The sequence below is a fragment of the Phodopus roborovskii genome, unplaced genomic scaffold, assembly GCF_943737965.1.
Source record: "Phodopus roborovskii unplaced genomic scaffold, PHOROB, whole genome shotgun sequence".
In the NCBI taxonomy this organism is placed as follows: domain Eukaryota; kingdom Metazoa; phylum Chordata; class Mammalia; order Rodentia; family Cricetidae; genus Phodopus; species Phodopus roborovskii.
The window spans coordinates 11,683,876-11,699,937 of NW_026126433.1; the positions used below are offsets into that span (position 1 = coordinate 11,683,876).

Genomic DNA, 16,062 nt, shown 5'->3' on the forward strand with positions numbered 1-16,062 from the left:
TCATTTTTTTCTCTAGGATATAGACCCACAGTTAACTGGATTTGATTTATATGAGGGAAAATACAGTCAATGGCTCCTCCCACCACAATGCTACTATGGAAAACAGAATGGTCACTAGGAGACGGTCTGATGAATAGTGATGATTGAAGATGCTGCTTCAATCTGTGTGAAATCAGTGGGAGCTGCTTGCTGCATAAAGAGTACTCTGAGATTTCCTTAACAAGCTAACATTGGAGAAGCTGGAGGTGCATTCTACCATCATTTCATCTTTCTCAAGTGGATACAAATATATTTGCCTCATTGCACCAGACAAATAGACAACTAATGTGGGACCATGGCACTTCCCAGATGCATGTGGCCAAATTATGTTTGGAGAGCCATGATGGCATGTGTGGTACACAGGGGATTGGGTGCCCCATTGGCTTTCTGTTTGTTGGGATGTTTTCTACAGACTGTCCATGTGCTCTCTCAAAAATTGGATGATGTAGATCCATTGGTTACTACTAACTTTGGCAAGATAAGAGGGATCAAGAAGGAACTCAATAATGAAATTTTGGGGCCTGTCATTCAGTTTCTTGGGGTTCCATATGCTGCTCCACCAACAGGTGAACATCGTTTTCAGCCTCCAGAGCCACCATCTCCCTGGTCTGATATCCGGAATGCCACCCAGTTTGCTCCTGTATGTCCCCAGAATATCATCGATGGCAGATTGCCTGAAGTTATGCTTCCTGTGTGGTTCACTAATAACTTGGATGTGGTTTCATCATATGTTCAAGACCAGAGTGAAGACTGCTTATATTTAAACATCTATGTGCCAACTGAAGATGGTGAGTTCATTGCAGGAACAAGGGAGATATATATATATATATATTTTTCTATTCCAAGTTTGAATAATATTAATTCATGTGTACTGGTAGTATGCATGGCTTTTCCTGTTGGCATGTAGACATATTTTACATGCTTGCATGCTGCTCTTTTTGTTTTTGTGTGTCAGTGTATCTGTTCTTATTTTTTCACTGTGCCTACTCATTTTTTTTCCTCCACAGCACGTATATTTAGGTAGAAATGGGCTCCTAATTTCCATTTTCTACCAAATGACTTCTGAGAAGATGCATCAACTTTTCCTCATTGCATGTGCAGGCTCAACAAATTGGGGCTCTTTTGCACTCAGTAAAAATGAGTGTACTAAGTTAGATAGTGGTGTTGCATGTTCCGGCGGTCTGTGATGGAGCGCCATGTTATTTTCTAGTCTTCTATTCATTTTTCAGTAAAAAGAATATCCAAGGAATGTGCCAGAAAACCCGGCAAGAAAATATGTAGAAAAGGAGGTATGTATAAAAGTGAAAATGAAAACAATGTACAAGTTTACATAGAAAGACCGAGATACTCTCCCAAAGGCTGGCTTGCTGATGCTGGCAAGTGAGTGTTAGGTGATGGGTCAGGAGAATGCAAGCTGAGCAGACAACACTGGGAAAATTCATTGCTGGCTCCAGTGCTCTCCTATGGGCAGTGCCCTTACAAATGGAATTTCTCCCTAGGCTTTGCTTATAAAGAAAAAGATACCTCCCTCTTATGCTGCCTGAGGAACCCAAACAGTGCTTCCTTAACAGCTGATCAGTTTTAGTTTTGAACTCTTTCTGAACAGGAACACATTTATTTCTCTTCGAAATGATTAGTTCATAAACCTTTGTTTTATGGTGGTGTAGTCTTAGATACTTCTGAACACCTTATGGACTTTCTGGTCATAAGACTAAATTGGCTACAGCTATGGGGCAGGTACTATTATTAGGTAATAGCGATATTTTTCCCAAGAGTTGTTTTTATTTTCAGTTACTCTTCTGGAAGAAAATGAGATATTTCTACTCTTTGTGTTAAATATTTACAGTCTTAAAATGTCTTTAACATTTATATATTTATGTTAAACAATTTAAAACATGGGAAGAACGTGATTCAGAAGCTACAATTAAATCAACCTTCAAATCATCCTCTAGCCAGATTGAGCAAATGTAGACACTGACAGCTGCAGCCTCGCATCTGAATGCAGCATGGGCACACTCCATTTTTATATAACATTCAGTAAATCACTCACAGGAGTGTATGATTTTCTACAGCAGTAAATCTAAGTGTTATTTTGACCTTATTCATAACTTAGTAGAATTCTCAATCCTCCTACTGAAGTCATATTAATATTCCAGTGCTGTACTTTCCATCTTTCTTTGCACTTCTAATCTGGGTGGAACAGGTCAGACTTCATTATGGCCTCTTTGCAGGGAATGTAGTGTCCACATGCTCTGTTTTTTGAGGTTGGATTGTATGGAAGACACTTAGAGTAATAAAATTATCAACTGTCTATCAGAAATAGGTTAAGTTGGCTTTATTGTTTCTCTTATATGTTGGGTAAAATAGAGTTCAAACTTTAATTTTTAAATTTAAGGCCTTCTGTTGAGTCAAACACACAGTGTGCTTAGGAAAATATATGGCAGAAGCAGAATGCTTTTAAACAACTAAAGCAGTTCTTTTTTTTTTTTTTTTTCAAAAGAGAATAACAGCAGTGATTTACATGCCGTTAACTAATGTATGATGCTGCAGTGTTTATTATTATGCTGCTTATCAAGCATGTGCAATTAGCTAAGTGACTTTCGCCTCCTATCACAAAGCTGTTGATTCACAAAGTCATAAATAAAGATGCTGTTCAAGAATGCATGAACAGAGCATAATACATGAGAAAAGTGTGATTACAAAAAACGATAAGGGCACCAAAAGGTAAGATAGTAAGCAAGAAAATGACTCTTTTTTCTCATAGAACTTCAAGAGAAAAATAATTCAGTAGAACGTATTATTATTATTATTATTATTATTATTATTATTATTATTATTATTATTCCTTGGGTTGTTTATTCTATATGCTTTATAAGATAGTCGACAAAGCATTGTGTAGGTTGGGCTGTTTACTTTGGCAAACTTTGAGATAATTTACAATTAGATTAGGACAATGTCTACAGAAGCCCACTGACTGTGTGGTTCACAGTCAACTATTGTGCTTTTATGCAGTGCTAATTAAGCACTATTTAAAAATCCTCTTGCTTGAGAATTTAACATATCTTATTATAATTAAAGAAGGCCTGCTCCCTTTTAGTTGATTGTTTATTGCCCTAAGTCTGAAAAGCTATTACTTTCAGTGTTAGCTAGAATTTTATAAAAATAAAAACTAACATTTACTTTTGGCTATTGAATGATGTAGAAGAAAATGTCCCAAAGTTTTAATTTTATATTTATTCTCCATAATAAAAGGTTTATTTTAGTCAATTCAAGAAAACCATTAAGCTACACATAGTGATAGCCTGCAATTTCAGATAGCTCTTGGAAGGCAAAGGCATGAGGACATACATTTCAAAGCCAGCTGTGGCTGTACAGTGAGTTGGAGGCTAGCCTGCTTTATATGTTCCCTGCTTCAAGAAACTACAAAATGTAAGAAGAAATAATGAAAGGAAGAGAAAGAGAAGAACCCATTATCCTGTTTCAAGAAATTATTAATTTCATAACCATTTATGTAAAATTAAGTTTACATTACAATGGACTCTGGGTTCTTAAGCAGCTTTGTTCTAGAGGCTCTTAAACAATGGTTCAGAAACCAAGATAATAGTAGAGTTGTGCTTGGTCTTGATGCTAATCTTTGGCTTGTCATTACTTACCTCTTTTCTTTTTAATGTATACAATCAGTTGCAGAAACAGATGGGCCTGGTTCCTGTGCCAAGACCTCTATAGTCTTGTCACACTGTGTTCACCCAGAACTATTTCTTAATTGCCAATTATAAACATGTAGTAATCAAGTGAGTTATTAATAAATGAGGCTCTCTGAGAGCTTACATTCAAATGACTTTGCTAAGAACAACACATTTTCTGTTCTTTGATCTTTACAAAAATAAGAAAAATTTCTCCCTCCATGAGGTACCATGCTATATTTTTAAAATACCTTTTATAATACTTTCCTCTGTATTTGATGTTAGAAAAAAAATTTAAATAACATCAAATGACTAATTTTTGTTTTAAAACAAATGCCAGTTGCACATTATAATCTATCTTTTTATATTTCCCATGATAGTTTTAGCCATATGTTAATTGCCTTCAAGGTATACTTCGGGGTTCTGTTCTTTTAAAATCTGAAAAGAAAAATAAATGGTTAACACAAGATCCCGTTGCTGAACATTTGGACAGATAAATAACATAGAAGCTTGAGTTTTGCATGTGGCGAGTATCAGGTGTTTTTCAATCTCATAATTACATCAAGTTTATGAGAAAATTACACTACAAAAATCTAGGAAAGCTTTTAAAACTTGTTATTTTCACCAGTTTCTATTGCTAGTAAAGGTAGAAGCCAGTATGACCAAAGTTTTTGCCCACAGATATTATTACCTACTCTTCTGTTATGTTAAATTACTCTATGCAAGGGCAGATTACTCAGTCAGTAATGTAAGTAAAAGGACCTGAATCAGGTGTGATGACACATGTCTATTATCCAATACTGGAAAGACAAACAAAGGGAAATCTGTTGAACTCATTGGCCCAAGAGTACAGCCTGTCTTTAAACATAAGTTCTATGGGAGATCCTGCTTCAAAACAAAACAACACAGCACAATAACAAAAACCTAGTTCCAGATGATTTAGAAAGACTCTTGATGTTGACTTCTGGCCACTATACACATGTACAAACTCATAGAATATGTGCATAAACATGCAGACACACATGCAAATATGTGGGCATGCATGCTGCTAGGGCATGTGGAGATACAGTGTGCAAGTACACACACACGTGCATGCACACACACATACACATACATACATGCATACATGCACACGTGTGCACATTTACACACATGTACACATACACACACACTAAGTAAGCTGCCTCTTCCAGATGATCCAATAGCAGTCACAGAGCTAGTTATTTGCTTTTGAATTCTTTCCTTTCAATTCCTCTTTTTTTTCCATGTTTTTCTTTTTTTGCATGTTCAAACATATACCCACATATTTAAATTCTATGAATTTACATCATTTTTTGAAAAATTCAGATCTTATCTCTCAACTGAATTTGATCAAGCCAGTTTAAACAACTCATTTTCAAAAGTATATATGCAATCCACTTTAATAACATGTTTTTGTTGTTGCTGCTATTTCCTAGATTTTTTTTAAATTATTAAATTGTGTTCTTTCACACTTTTGTACATGAACCACTACATACTATGTAAACCACCACATGAAGCACTCTTACTTCTCTTTCTCAACTACTACCTGCCCCTATCAATATCCCAATCATCCTATAATACTCATCATCTATTTACAAGTTTGAGTTTTAATTGCTGTCTCACTGAGTTTAATATATTTTAGCAGCATGCAGGATTTTTATTGCTCAGACTAAGTTACCAGTATTTTCCCCTAGAAAGCTATCAAGGCTTAGAGGTGTATTTTTGGTTTGTTTGTTTAAATTCTTCTTTCATATATTACATCTCAATGGCAGTTTTCCCCTTCTCTCCTAGTATCTCCCCTCCCTCCAATCTACTGCAGATACACTACTCCACCCCTGCAAAGGCAGTCCTCCCAGAGATATCAACCAAACATGGTGTAATAAGTTACAATAAGAATTGGTATAACCAACTGATGGATGAAGCAAGGAGCAGAGGAAGCAAGGAGTAGTTTTTGTTTTTTATTTTTATTTTTATTATTTTTTCATTTAGAAACAATCTTATTTTACATTTCAATCAGGTGGCAAGGAATAGTTTTAACTCACTTCAGTTCCCTGTGTTTCCCTAGGTTTCTTCCTTGTGTGACTTGCTCACAAACAGAAATGTGGTCAAATATTAGGCAATAAGCACAAGAAGGAGAAACAAGGGAGCAGACAAGAACACTAACAAATTGATTAATTCCAGATTCTATGGTTAGTTATGAAGCTTTGCCCTCTTCTAGGATCTTGACTGTTATTGTGTAGATCTTAGGAGATGAATACAGAATTTTCACTTTTCTAGTTGTGAGATTTTGTGAACCTACTTCTTCACTTCTCCTCCTTTTTACCGACTCTTGTAATTCCTTACTGCTTAAGCATGTTTCTGATTTTCAAAAGTATTTGACTTGCTGTAATAAAGTAGTGTTGACTTGAGGTCATCGAGCATTCATGCAAGAACATTTACAGCAGGTTTAGAGTTTATTTGTTTGGTTATTTAGCACAGGGATTAAATTGAATACTATCACCATTGACACCTTCAGGATTTTAATAAGGGATTATATTCTGCCTCCTCATTTCTGGATCCCTCATTCATTTAACAAATATGTATTGATTGATGACTTTATAGGAATTATTGTTCTAAATTCTATGAAATCATTAGTAGACAGAAAAGCATGTTCTGCTTCTGAGACTATTAAAAGCAGTTAATGAAAATTTCTAATTTAACTTAAAAGGAGTTAAGGGGAAAATAATAAACAGAGTAATAAGGAAAATGTTTGTATATATGTGGGATGAAGGTAGTTTTACAAAGATTCTTGATTGTCATTATATGACCTAAAATTTAGGGTCTATTTTTATATTTACTGAACTGTTAGGAGTGCACACATGAGGAAAGGGGTAACATGAAAAAAGCATTTAGATTCAGAAAGTTTAGAATTGATTATTAAAGACAGATCATCAACATGAGTGTGGTAAGAGAGCACAGAGGGAGCATAATATAATCCACCAAGACCTGAGTGTCATCTAGGCTCAGTATAGAGGAAGAACAATGTAAACTGTGGTTTCATTGTGTCTTGATGATCATATTTATTAATCAACTTCTTATAGGTTGTGATCAAATCCTGATCTGAAATCAAACATAATATATCTGCCATCAACTAGAATAGAAAGGGAAGAATATAGAATGATTTGGGGGGTATAGTGTATTAGAAAGATACTGTTTGGTTTTGGCCATGATAAATTAGAGGCATCCATTTCTCTTCCAAGTTCAGACATCAAGGAACCAGTGTTCTGAACCAACAGCATGAATCATGTTCAGAAATGAGTTCTATGCTGAAATACTTTAAAATTACTATACTAGAGATGGTAAAGGAAGCCAATGAAAACAAAGAAACAAAGGTTCTACTTTACAGGAAAATGCCAACATTAAAAGGCTGAAACAAAACACATGTTGAATGGAAGATGTTTTAGTTAACTTTCCATTGCCATAACAAATGATCATGTACTCAGTTTTAAGGGGTAAATTATTATTTTGTGTCAAGGTGTTAGAGGTTTTTGATTCATGGTTGCTTCCCTCCACTGCTTTTGGGCTGTGGTGAGTTAGAACATTGTAGAGATGTGTGATAGAGAAAACCTGCACATCTCATGGAGACTGGAATACAATGGCAGTATTTCCTACATGAGAATGTCCCTTCTTCTACAAGGCTCTGTTCTTTATTCTGTATCTGTGGACAGTACTACAGGTTAATGAACAAGTATTTAAGACACAGATCATAAGAAGTGTTGGATCAACATTGTGTTGTTGTTGCTGGCCTACAAGCTAAGAAATGTATGAACATGGATATAGCAATCAGCTCCACAAATGAGTGTCTGCAGAGTGATAGTATCTTACACTGAGCACTAGACTAACAGAATGCAAGGAAGATGTGAGTGCTTGAGCAGAAATGATTGTCTTAAGGAGCTACAAAAACAGTTTTGTAAATCTAGATTATAATTGATAAATAAAGGAGTTCTTGGATCAAGAATAAAATATAGAGGGGATATGGTAGGTTTTCTGAAATAATATTATTGAATAGGTGGGAAAAGGGATATAGTACTTCCCTTGAAAGGGTGGCATTACAAAGAATGTGCCCATGTAATTTAAATCAACATAATGAATGGGCAAGCACATGAATAGAGTGCACAGGTAACAGTGGGGGTTCAGATGTGTTTCTGTTGTAAGTGAGGTATGATGGGAAGGGAAATGCAAATAAAATAACTTTGGACTACTCTGCCCATATTCTAGGCTTTTAGCCTTATTCATATATTTTAAATCTTTACAATCCTGTGGAATATTTTAATCTTCATTTTAAAGATGTCCCAGTGATGAAAAGAGGAGGCCAACTACCTTTTTCAGAGACTCAATGTTTTCACAACCAGCTACCCATGTTTCCCTTGAGGTGACTCAAGAGACACAAAGCAACAGACACAAGCCTATGACAACAGCAACTTTCCTTTGCTTTGGAGACTCTGGATCAAATAGAAAAATGAAAACGGTGGCCAGTTTGTTAGTGTCAAACTATCACATGTCAAAACATTAAAACATTTGATTAATTCACTATTTGAATTTTAATAGAAAACCACAGTGAGTCATAAATTTGTCTCTACCCTTGAATCAATAGCTATGGACAGATGTGGGTAAGCTTTCTAAAGTTGGAAGGCTCAGATGGAACTCTGAGTTGAGATCTCCAGGAAACAACATCAATTGTCTGAGAGAGCTTACTGACAAGGTTTGCCAGGTTTCCTGAAGCCAGTGACTAAAAAGCCGTCATTGATGTCTACCTCACTTTTTATGGAGAAGAAATGACTTTTTAATTTTTATATAAACTGGGCTTGAAATTCAAAATATTTGAGTTGTATATAACCAGCAAAACAAGTCATGCTCTAAAATAAATCCTTTGTAGATTCTGCTTACTACCCTCTCTTTGTTTTTACAGACAGTTCTGTGAGTCTGACCACTAAGAACACACTTGCTTTAATTTATATCTGGAATCCACCACTGTGGATTTTGTTGTCACTTAGCCTTTTGTCTTTCTCTTATGATTATTATTCATTTTCTTCCTTACTGACTTGGTAAATGCTGAACAAACAAAGGGCAAGATTAACTTCTAAAGCATTGATGGTCAACACCACACACACCTATTCCAGGCGCCATAAATGTAAGCTCTGAACTAAAATAGAATCAACATTTCTTTCTTTTTAATTCAAATTTTTTATATATTTGGTCATATTTTCCTCTCCCTCCTCAGTGTCTCCCAGATCATCTTCCCTTCCTACACATCCAACTTCATATTATTTATCTTTTAAAGCATAAATAAAACAAAATATGAAATATAAACAAACAAATCCAAGATGATTTTTTCAAAAACAAAACAAAACAAATATATGGTTTTCTTTTCTCTTTATTCCTTTCTTTGTTCACATTTTACTTTACTAGTCTAATTTGTTCTTTGACAATTTTATGCATGTATATAGTTTATTATATTGACTCTCAGTCTGCCTCACTCTTCCTCCCTGCTTGGTCTCATTCCTACAGGTCCCTCTCCCACATTCATGTCAATTTGTTTTGTGACTGATTATAACTAGGACCGTTTTGTGACCATGAGTTTAAAGCTATCTATTGGATTGCCAGTTGCCTTCCCCAGAACACTGCAATAGTTAAGAGTTTAATGGGGAATCAGGAAATGACTTTGATTCAGTCTTAAGTGTGTACAGTGCAGCAACTACTGCATCACCATTTCTAAACAGAATTTTTTATCATTTAATTTAAATTTACTTATTTATTTTTATGTTTATGTATACACATATGTACATACTCATGTGTGTGTGGTGTATGTGCGTGAGAGAGAGAGGGAAGAGAGAGAGAAAGAGAGAGAGAGAATGTACCTATCTGTGCATGTGCATTGAGGTCAGAAATAATCTCCGCTCTTTTGCATTCTAACATCTCCTTTATTTATTTATTTATTTATTTATTTATTTATTTATTTTTGGAGACAACATCTCTCACTGGCCTAGTGCTTACCAATTAGACTATGCTGACTGTTCAATGAACTCCAGAAATACTCCTGTCTCACCTCTCCAGTACTGGTATTGCAAGTTACTGCTATCATGTCTGGCCAATGTGTATGAGTTCTGTGGACAAACCCAAGTACTCATACTAACATGTCAAGTGCATTACCAACTGAGCTATATTCTTCAGTCAGTTTAATTGACTTGTAAAACATAAAAATTATAGGTGTTAGTGGATCAACACCTTTTGTTATGATATCTATATTCATTATGTCATGTTAAATGTGTATATATGTGTTTTGTATACTTTATAAACCACTAATCATTCATATTGAAACAATCATATGCTTTTCTTCCATCTTTTTTAAATAAACAGCATGTGATTGTTGCTAGGAGCTACCATATTTGGCAGCACACAGATCTTCTTGTTCCTCTCTACCTATAATTTAGTTTCTTTTGTCAACCTTTTGCCATTTTTTTCTCCCTTCATTCTCCCATTCATAGGACCCATTGTGCTTTCAACTTCTTTGAAGATAACCCTTTTAGGCCATGCATGTTGGTCCTTCTGGGAAGTTATCATTTTCACATACCCCTTGCACAGGTGGACACAAGTCTTTATGTAAAGGTTGTGGAACCATACCTCTGCTTCTTTCCAGTTCTTGTGGCCAACAGTGGTCTTCAGCATCACTTCAGGTATGTAGACATCAGTACAGCCTCTATCTCTGTCATGTCATATGATCTCTTTACATATGATTTATTTTGTTTTTTGAGAAAAGCTTTCTTTGTGTAATAGCCTTAGCTGTCCTGGTACTAGCTTTGTAGACCAGACTGGCCTCAAACACACAGAGATCTGCCTGCCTCTGCCTCCTGAATGCTGGGGTGAAAGGCATGTATGCAACACCACTGCCCTGCTCATATGATATTTAAATAAGCCTTCCAAGCAATAGCTTTAGTGTTAATACAGATCTAAGATGGTTTCATCTCATTTATATTTGTATAACCCATCCCTGCATTTCTTTGCCAGGCTGACATAACTGAGTACTATAACCAGCATGTATTAAACTACAAATTTTCTTTTCATCTCGTACTTTTAGAAGTTACAAGTCTGAGATAATTATGTCAGCAAGTTACTAGTGTCTTCTGTAATCTAGGACTCTTTGAATGTAGACGGCTATTTTCACATATTTCCTTACATATTATTTCCTCCCTAACAAGGTCTGTGTTTACTTTATTTTTTAATGATTTGTTTTTTTATGTGCATGAATATCTGCCTTCATGCTGATGCCCATGCCACTTGGTGACTATGTAGTCAAGAAGAGTGCATAAAATCCCCTGTAACTAAAACTGTAGATGAGTGAGAGCTGCTGTATATGTTTTGCTCTTAGCTGTTAAACCATCTCTTATGTTCAAATTGCTCTTTTTCAGTAAGAACATTGGTTAAACTGGAATGGAAAGTAAGCTTATAACCTCATTTTGACTAGTTACATCTGTCACTATACTGTTTTCAGAAAGATTACTTTGGAAGTACCTAAATTAGGTACTTCCAAAAATTGTGGTCAAAGGTTCCAGATGGCTTAAATTTTTGTTTATTATTATTTATTATTTAATATTTTAGATTATTGCATATTGAAAAATGTAACTCCTCCTTTGCCTCTAAGACTCCCCTTTGAAATCATGACTTCGTCTATGATTATTATATATATGCATGCAAATATATGTGTATGTAATATGTACATATAACCTACTGTATCCATTTAGTATTGATAATATCCATGCATTTAGGGTTTACCACTTAGGATTGGATAACCTATGAAGGGGGCCATCTTTATAGAAAATTAATTGTCCCCCCTTGGCATAAAGTAATCAATTGCCTATAACTATTATCTAGGGTTAAAGTTTTGTGAAATTTTCCTTGTCCATGTTGGCATGTCAACTGGTGTGACCATTATGCAAATCTTGCTTAGGAGGCCATATTGTGCACCTTTTTAGTTACTTCACCTGGATGGTTAGCATTCTTGGGAAACATCCAGAACACTTTTTTAAATAACCTGCTGCTCTTCAATAACTTAAAATCTTACCATTGCTATGCCTAATATGTAGGTGATGAAATATATGACCATTATTAAATGACTTGGCAAAGTCACTTGACTATGGACATAGAAAAGAAGGCTCCTTTGGAAATAAAAATTCAAATTTTCAAGCTATCTTTTCATCATGATTGGGTACTATGTAGTACTCCATATGCCTTTTATGAATAATCAAGTATTTGACTGTGTGTCAATGTGATTCTGGTTTTATTTTTATTTCTTCAATTTTAATTATTTTGCTCAGAGAGTTGCTTACATATAAGCATACTTTTAATAAAAATTAAAATCCTATACATGTAAAAGTGTATTGGCATTAATTTTGAACTCTATTCATCACAATTGGACAATACAAAAAGTTCTTTGAAAATAATTTTTAATTTAAGAACTATTTCTTTGTTTATTCTAATCTTACTCATGTAGCTTGTGAGTAATGATACTGTTGGAGAAATCTAATTATAGGCAATAATTTTCATTAAAGCATATAGAATGGTATAAAATCAGATTGAAACAATAATAAAAAGAATTGCAACAGTAAGATCTGAGGTCACTGCAACAATAATTGCAGTTTTCAAGAGCAGAATTCTGGTTAATCAACAGTGACCATAATTGGCTGCACCCCAATACTGGAATGAAAAAGGAACCCCAGTCTTCAAATCATTTCATCTAGACAAAGCTCTTTTACCTGACATGCAGTTTTATTGGACTACTTTGTCAGGTAGTTAGGATACTTGTACAGGGCTTGCCCAGTGTCCCTATGGAGTGTCTGCAAAGAAGTATGCCAGCACAGGCTAGAATTTCTCCCTCAGAGCTAAGCTCCTTGCAGCACATCCATGACTGTTTCCTGGCAAGGTGAAGGTCTACAGACCTCAGGTACAGATCTAAGCCTTCCTTGAGGAGAATTTATGGATTGGGTGACACCTTAATTTCCAAGCTTTACAGAATCCTCAGCTTCTGAACTTTCCCACCTAGGGAAGCCATGTGCCAGTCTGTTTCTTTCTGGATTTACCCTGAGTCCACACCATCAAAGCCATCCATAGTCAGTCATACATGGAAAATGTCAGGACATCATCAAGAATCCTGTCACATGAACAGACATTTTTCTACAATGACAAGCTGTTATTTTCTATCTTCTGTTTTCAGATAGCACTAAAGTAGATTATGAGACTTAAAAAGTTTGCAAGTTATGTATTTATGAAATTGACTTTGCTTGATCAAAACTAAAATATCTGTATATTTGGATTTCGAATTTTTAAATGTAATACTGTTTGCTAACTGGATCTGGAAATACAGGGATGGCATTCTTATCTTGTTTTATTTTGTGGAGATGTTGGCCTATCTGCAGTTTAGCAAAGAACATTCTAAGAGGAAAAATTAAAACACAAGACTTGTAGGATATTTACCGGGGTGTCAGGTTGTGTTTCATAGGACAAAATTTAAATTTTTTAAATTTACTTTTTAATTTAATTTTTCATACAATATATTTTGATCAGAGTCTATCCCCTCCTCCAATTCTGCCCAGCCTCTTTCTATTGGAAAAAAAAGTGATTTTTCTTTCCTAGCAAGTATATTGTAAATAGTTTCTTGACAAGGCATGAGAATTTGTGTTCATTTCCCCTTCTCAGTGAAGGTGTATTCTTTGATTGTTCATGCTCCTACTGTCTCTGTGAGCAGTTGTGTCTAAATGATGCTGTTTTCTTGGAATCATCTATCACTTCTGGCTCTTACACTTTCAACTCCCTCTTCATACATCACTGATACTTGAATGGAGAGAGGGATTTGATAAAGACATCCCATTTAGGACCAAGTACTCCAAAATTTCTCCCTCTATGCAGTCTGTTCATTTGTGAGCTTCTGTGTTAATTAATGCCTGCTGCAAGAAGCTTTTCTGATGAGGGTTCAACAATGATCTGATTTATAGTTTAGAGATATGCCTTTAGGAGTTTTTTCATTGTTATGTACCTTTAGCAGAATAATAGTAGTAGATTTTCTCCTAAGCCTACGGTTTATCTATTCTCAGGTTGTTGGCCACTTTCTCAATATCAGTTATGGGTTGTATCCCATGGAATGGACCTTTAATCCAATCAGAGATGGATCAGTTACTTTCAAAATATTTGTGACAGTAGTATACCAAAATATCTTGTAGGCAGGTCACTGTTCTAGATCACAGGGTTTTTCCCTGGGTGATATTGGTGATTATTTTTTCCTCCCTCCAGTGGAATGCAGAGTACCTTCCAACCATGGAGGCTGTCATCCCCTTCCCCATTCAGTTCTCCAATTCTAGCTGTCCCTTTATGTCTCTATAACTTATATTCTATTTCATCTTCTTTGGAAGATTTTCCTCCTACACTCTGGTCCCATACTAATTACCAGATTATTTGGATTGAAACACACATATCTAAAGCTGAAAATTAGCACCCACCCATATAAAAGAAAACAGGTCCTGTTTATCTTTAGGGATCTGGGTGCCTCACTGAGAATGATTGCTTCTAGCTCCATCCGTTTACAAGAAAATTTCATTAATTGACTTAACTTCTGAATAATATTGTTGTGTAAATGCATCACATTTTCATTAACCATTTGGTGGAAATTTGGACTGTTCTCAGTTTCTGGCTACTATGAATAAAGCATTGATGAAAGTGTATGCCAATGTATCTCTGTAATTAGATGAACTGGAGATTTTGAAAGTCACCGTAGAGATTACATTTATTCCCTTCTGCTTCTGGTCAGGGTCTTGGATTCCATACCTTTATTTCTCCCTATTTCTCTCTTAGTCAGACACTCTTGTGGCCAAGGTGCCCCATTGCCCAAAACACCAGAGTTATGGTTGCCTTTGTTGGAGATGTTGAAAGTCATCAGAGAACATTCATTTGCTGCTGCACAGGAAGTATTTTTGTCCCCTAGCAACATGCATTGCAAGGACTTTAGCAAATGTGTTGATTGCCATGTCAGTATTTCCAAGAAAAGTTATCTTGGTATGTATTAAAATATCAAAACCAAATGAGGGGAGACCAGCCTTCCGAAGTAGGAAAAAATAAAAAGCAGTGATGCTGATATTTGACACTGTGTTTCCTATAATAAAACATTTAATTAAATCTTTAAATGTGTATGGACCACAAAATATGCACATCAGAATAAAACACATCAGGCAGAAACAAAACTGTAATTATATTGACCCTGTTGCCTGAGCCCACCTTAGTTGCTCTGCCAAGAGGCAGAGGTTTACAACTTTCCATCTGATTTGGAACAGCCTCTCCCATGCCTGTAGCTATCCTGTAAAGCTCAGGGCCCCTTTGACTACTGATGGCACAGCTGCTGCTTTACTGATTGTAAGTTGTGGCTTCCAGAGGCAAATTAACAGCTGTTGCTCTCCAGTTCCCTTTTCAACTGTGTGGAAACCTGGGATAGACCTCAAAGACACTGAGATAAGAGAGCTTTCCACAGCTCCCCACAAGAGATGTCTCTATCCAAGGGAGTAAGTCACAGAATGACTGGGGATGTAGACAAGGGGCCATCACAGGCTCAGAAAGAAAGTAGTCCTGATTTTTTTTGGTGTGTGTGTGTGTGTGTGTGTGTGTGTGTGTGTATCTGTCTGTCTGTCTATATTCACAGACATTTGTGTGCTTATGTGTGTGCACTATGTGTGATGAGGCCAGAGATAAACTGTAGAAACTCTCCAATTATTTTTGACTGTCTCTTATTGGCTTAGAACTTGCCCAGTAGCCTAGGCTCCTTGGTCATTGAACTCAAGAGACCCATTTGTCTCTTCCTTCTTCCCCTACACACAGGCCCTCAGCTCCAATGACTCATCTATCTTTGACCACTAGCCCCAGCACTGGGATTGCAAGTGACTAAAATTACACAGTTTTGTCAACCTGGGTTTTGTGGATCTTATCAGGCTATCACATTTATAAGACAACCACTTTACCAATGAGCTTTCTCCCAGTCCAAATGTATGTCAACAATAACTCACCCAGGACAATAATGCTACAGGATGGGTCACCTAGTCCTCTCTGTCGTCTCTAAAGGCTAGCAGGTTCTATGGGACCGGTTTACTGAGTAATATCATATTTAATTATTATTAAATTATTTTGAGCATTCACTAGATACATTTTTTCTTTCATTGTGTATATGTATAGGGCATATGCAAGTGAACTCCTGCCTCTCTAATGTATATATGTTTCTTCCTTTTGGTGATCTTTCTTCATCAGACTC

General features: G+C 35.8%; 1 protein-coding gene across 8 annotated transcripts in view; it reads left to right on the top strand.

The window, feature by feature from the left end:
* Nlgn1 (neuroligin 1) overlaps positions 1–16,062 on the top strand; it is an 884,178-nt gene that overhangs the window by 214,212 nt on the left and 653,904 nt on the right. For 4 of the 8 annotated variants that reach the window (XM_051185907.1, XM_051185906.1, XM_051185908.1 and 1 more), the window contains exons 2-3: positions 17–827; positions 1,269–1,328. In XM_051185907.1, coding sequence (XP_051041864.1) covers positions 335–827; positions 1,269–1,328 — 553 coding nt within the window. In that variant the 5' untranslated portion in view covers positions 17–334. The remainder of the gene's footprint in view (positions 1–16; positions 828–1,268; positions 1,329–16,062) is intronic. The other 4 variants (XM_051185910.1, XM_051185911.1, XM_051185913.1 and 1 more) reach the window with 1 other exon arrangement.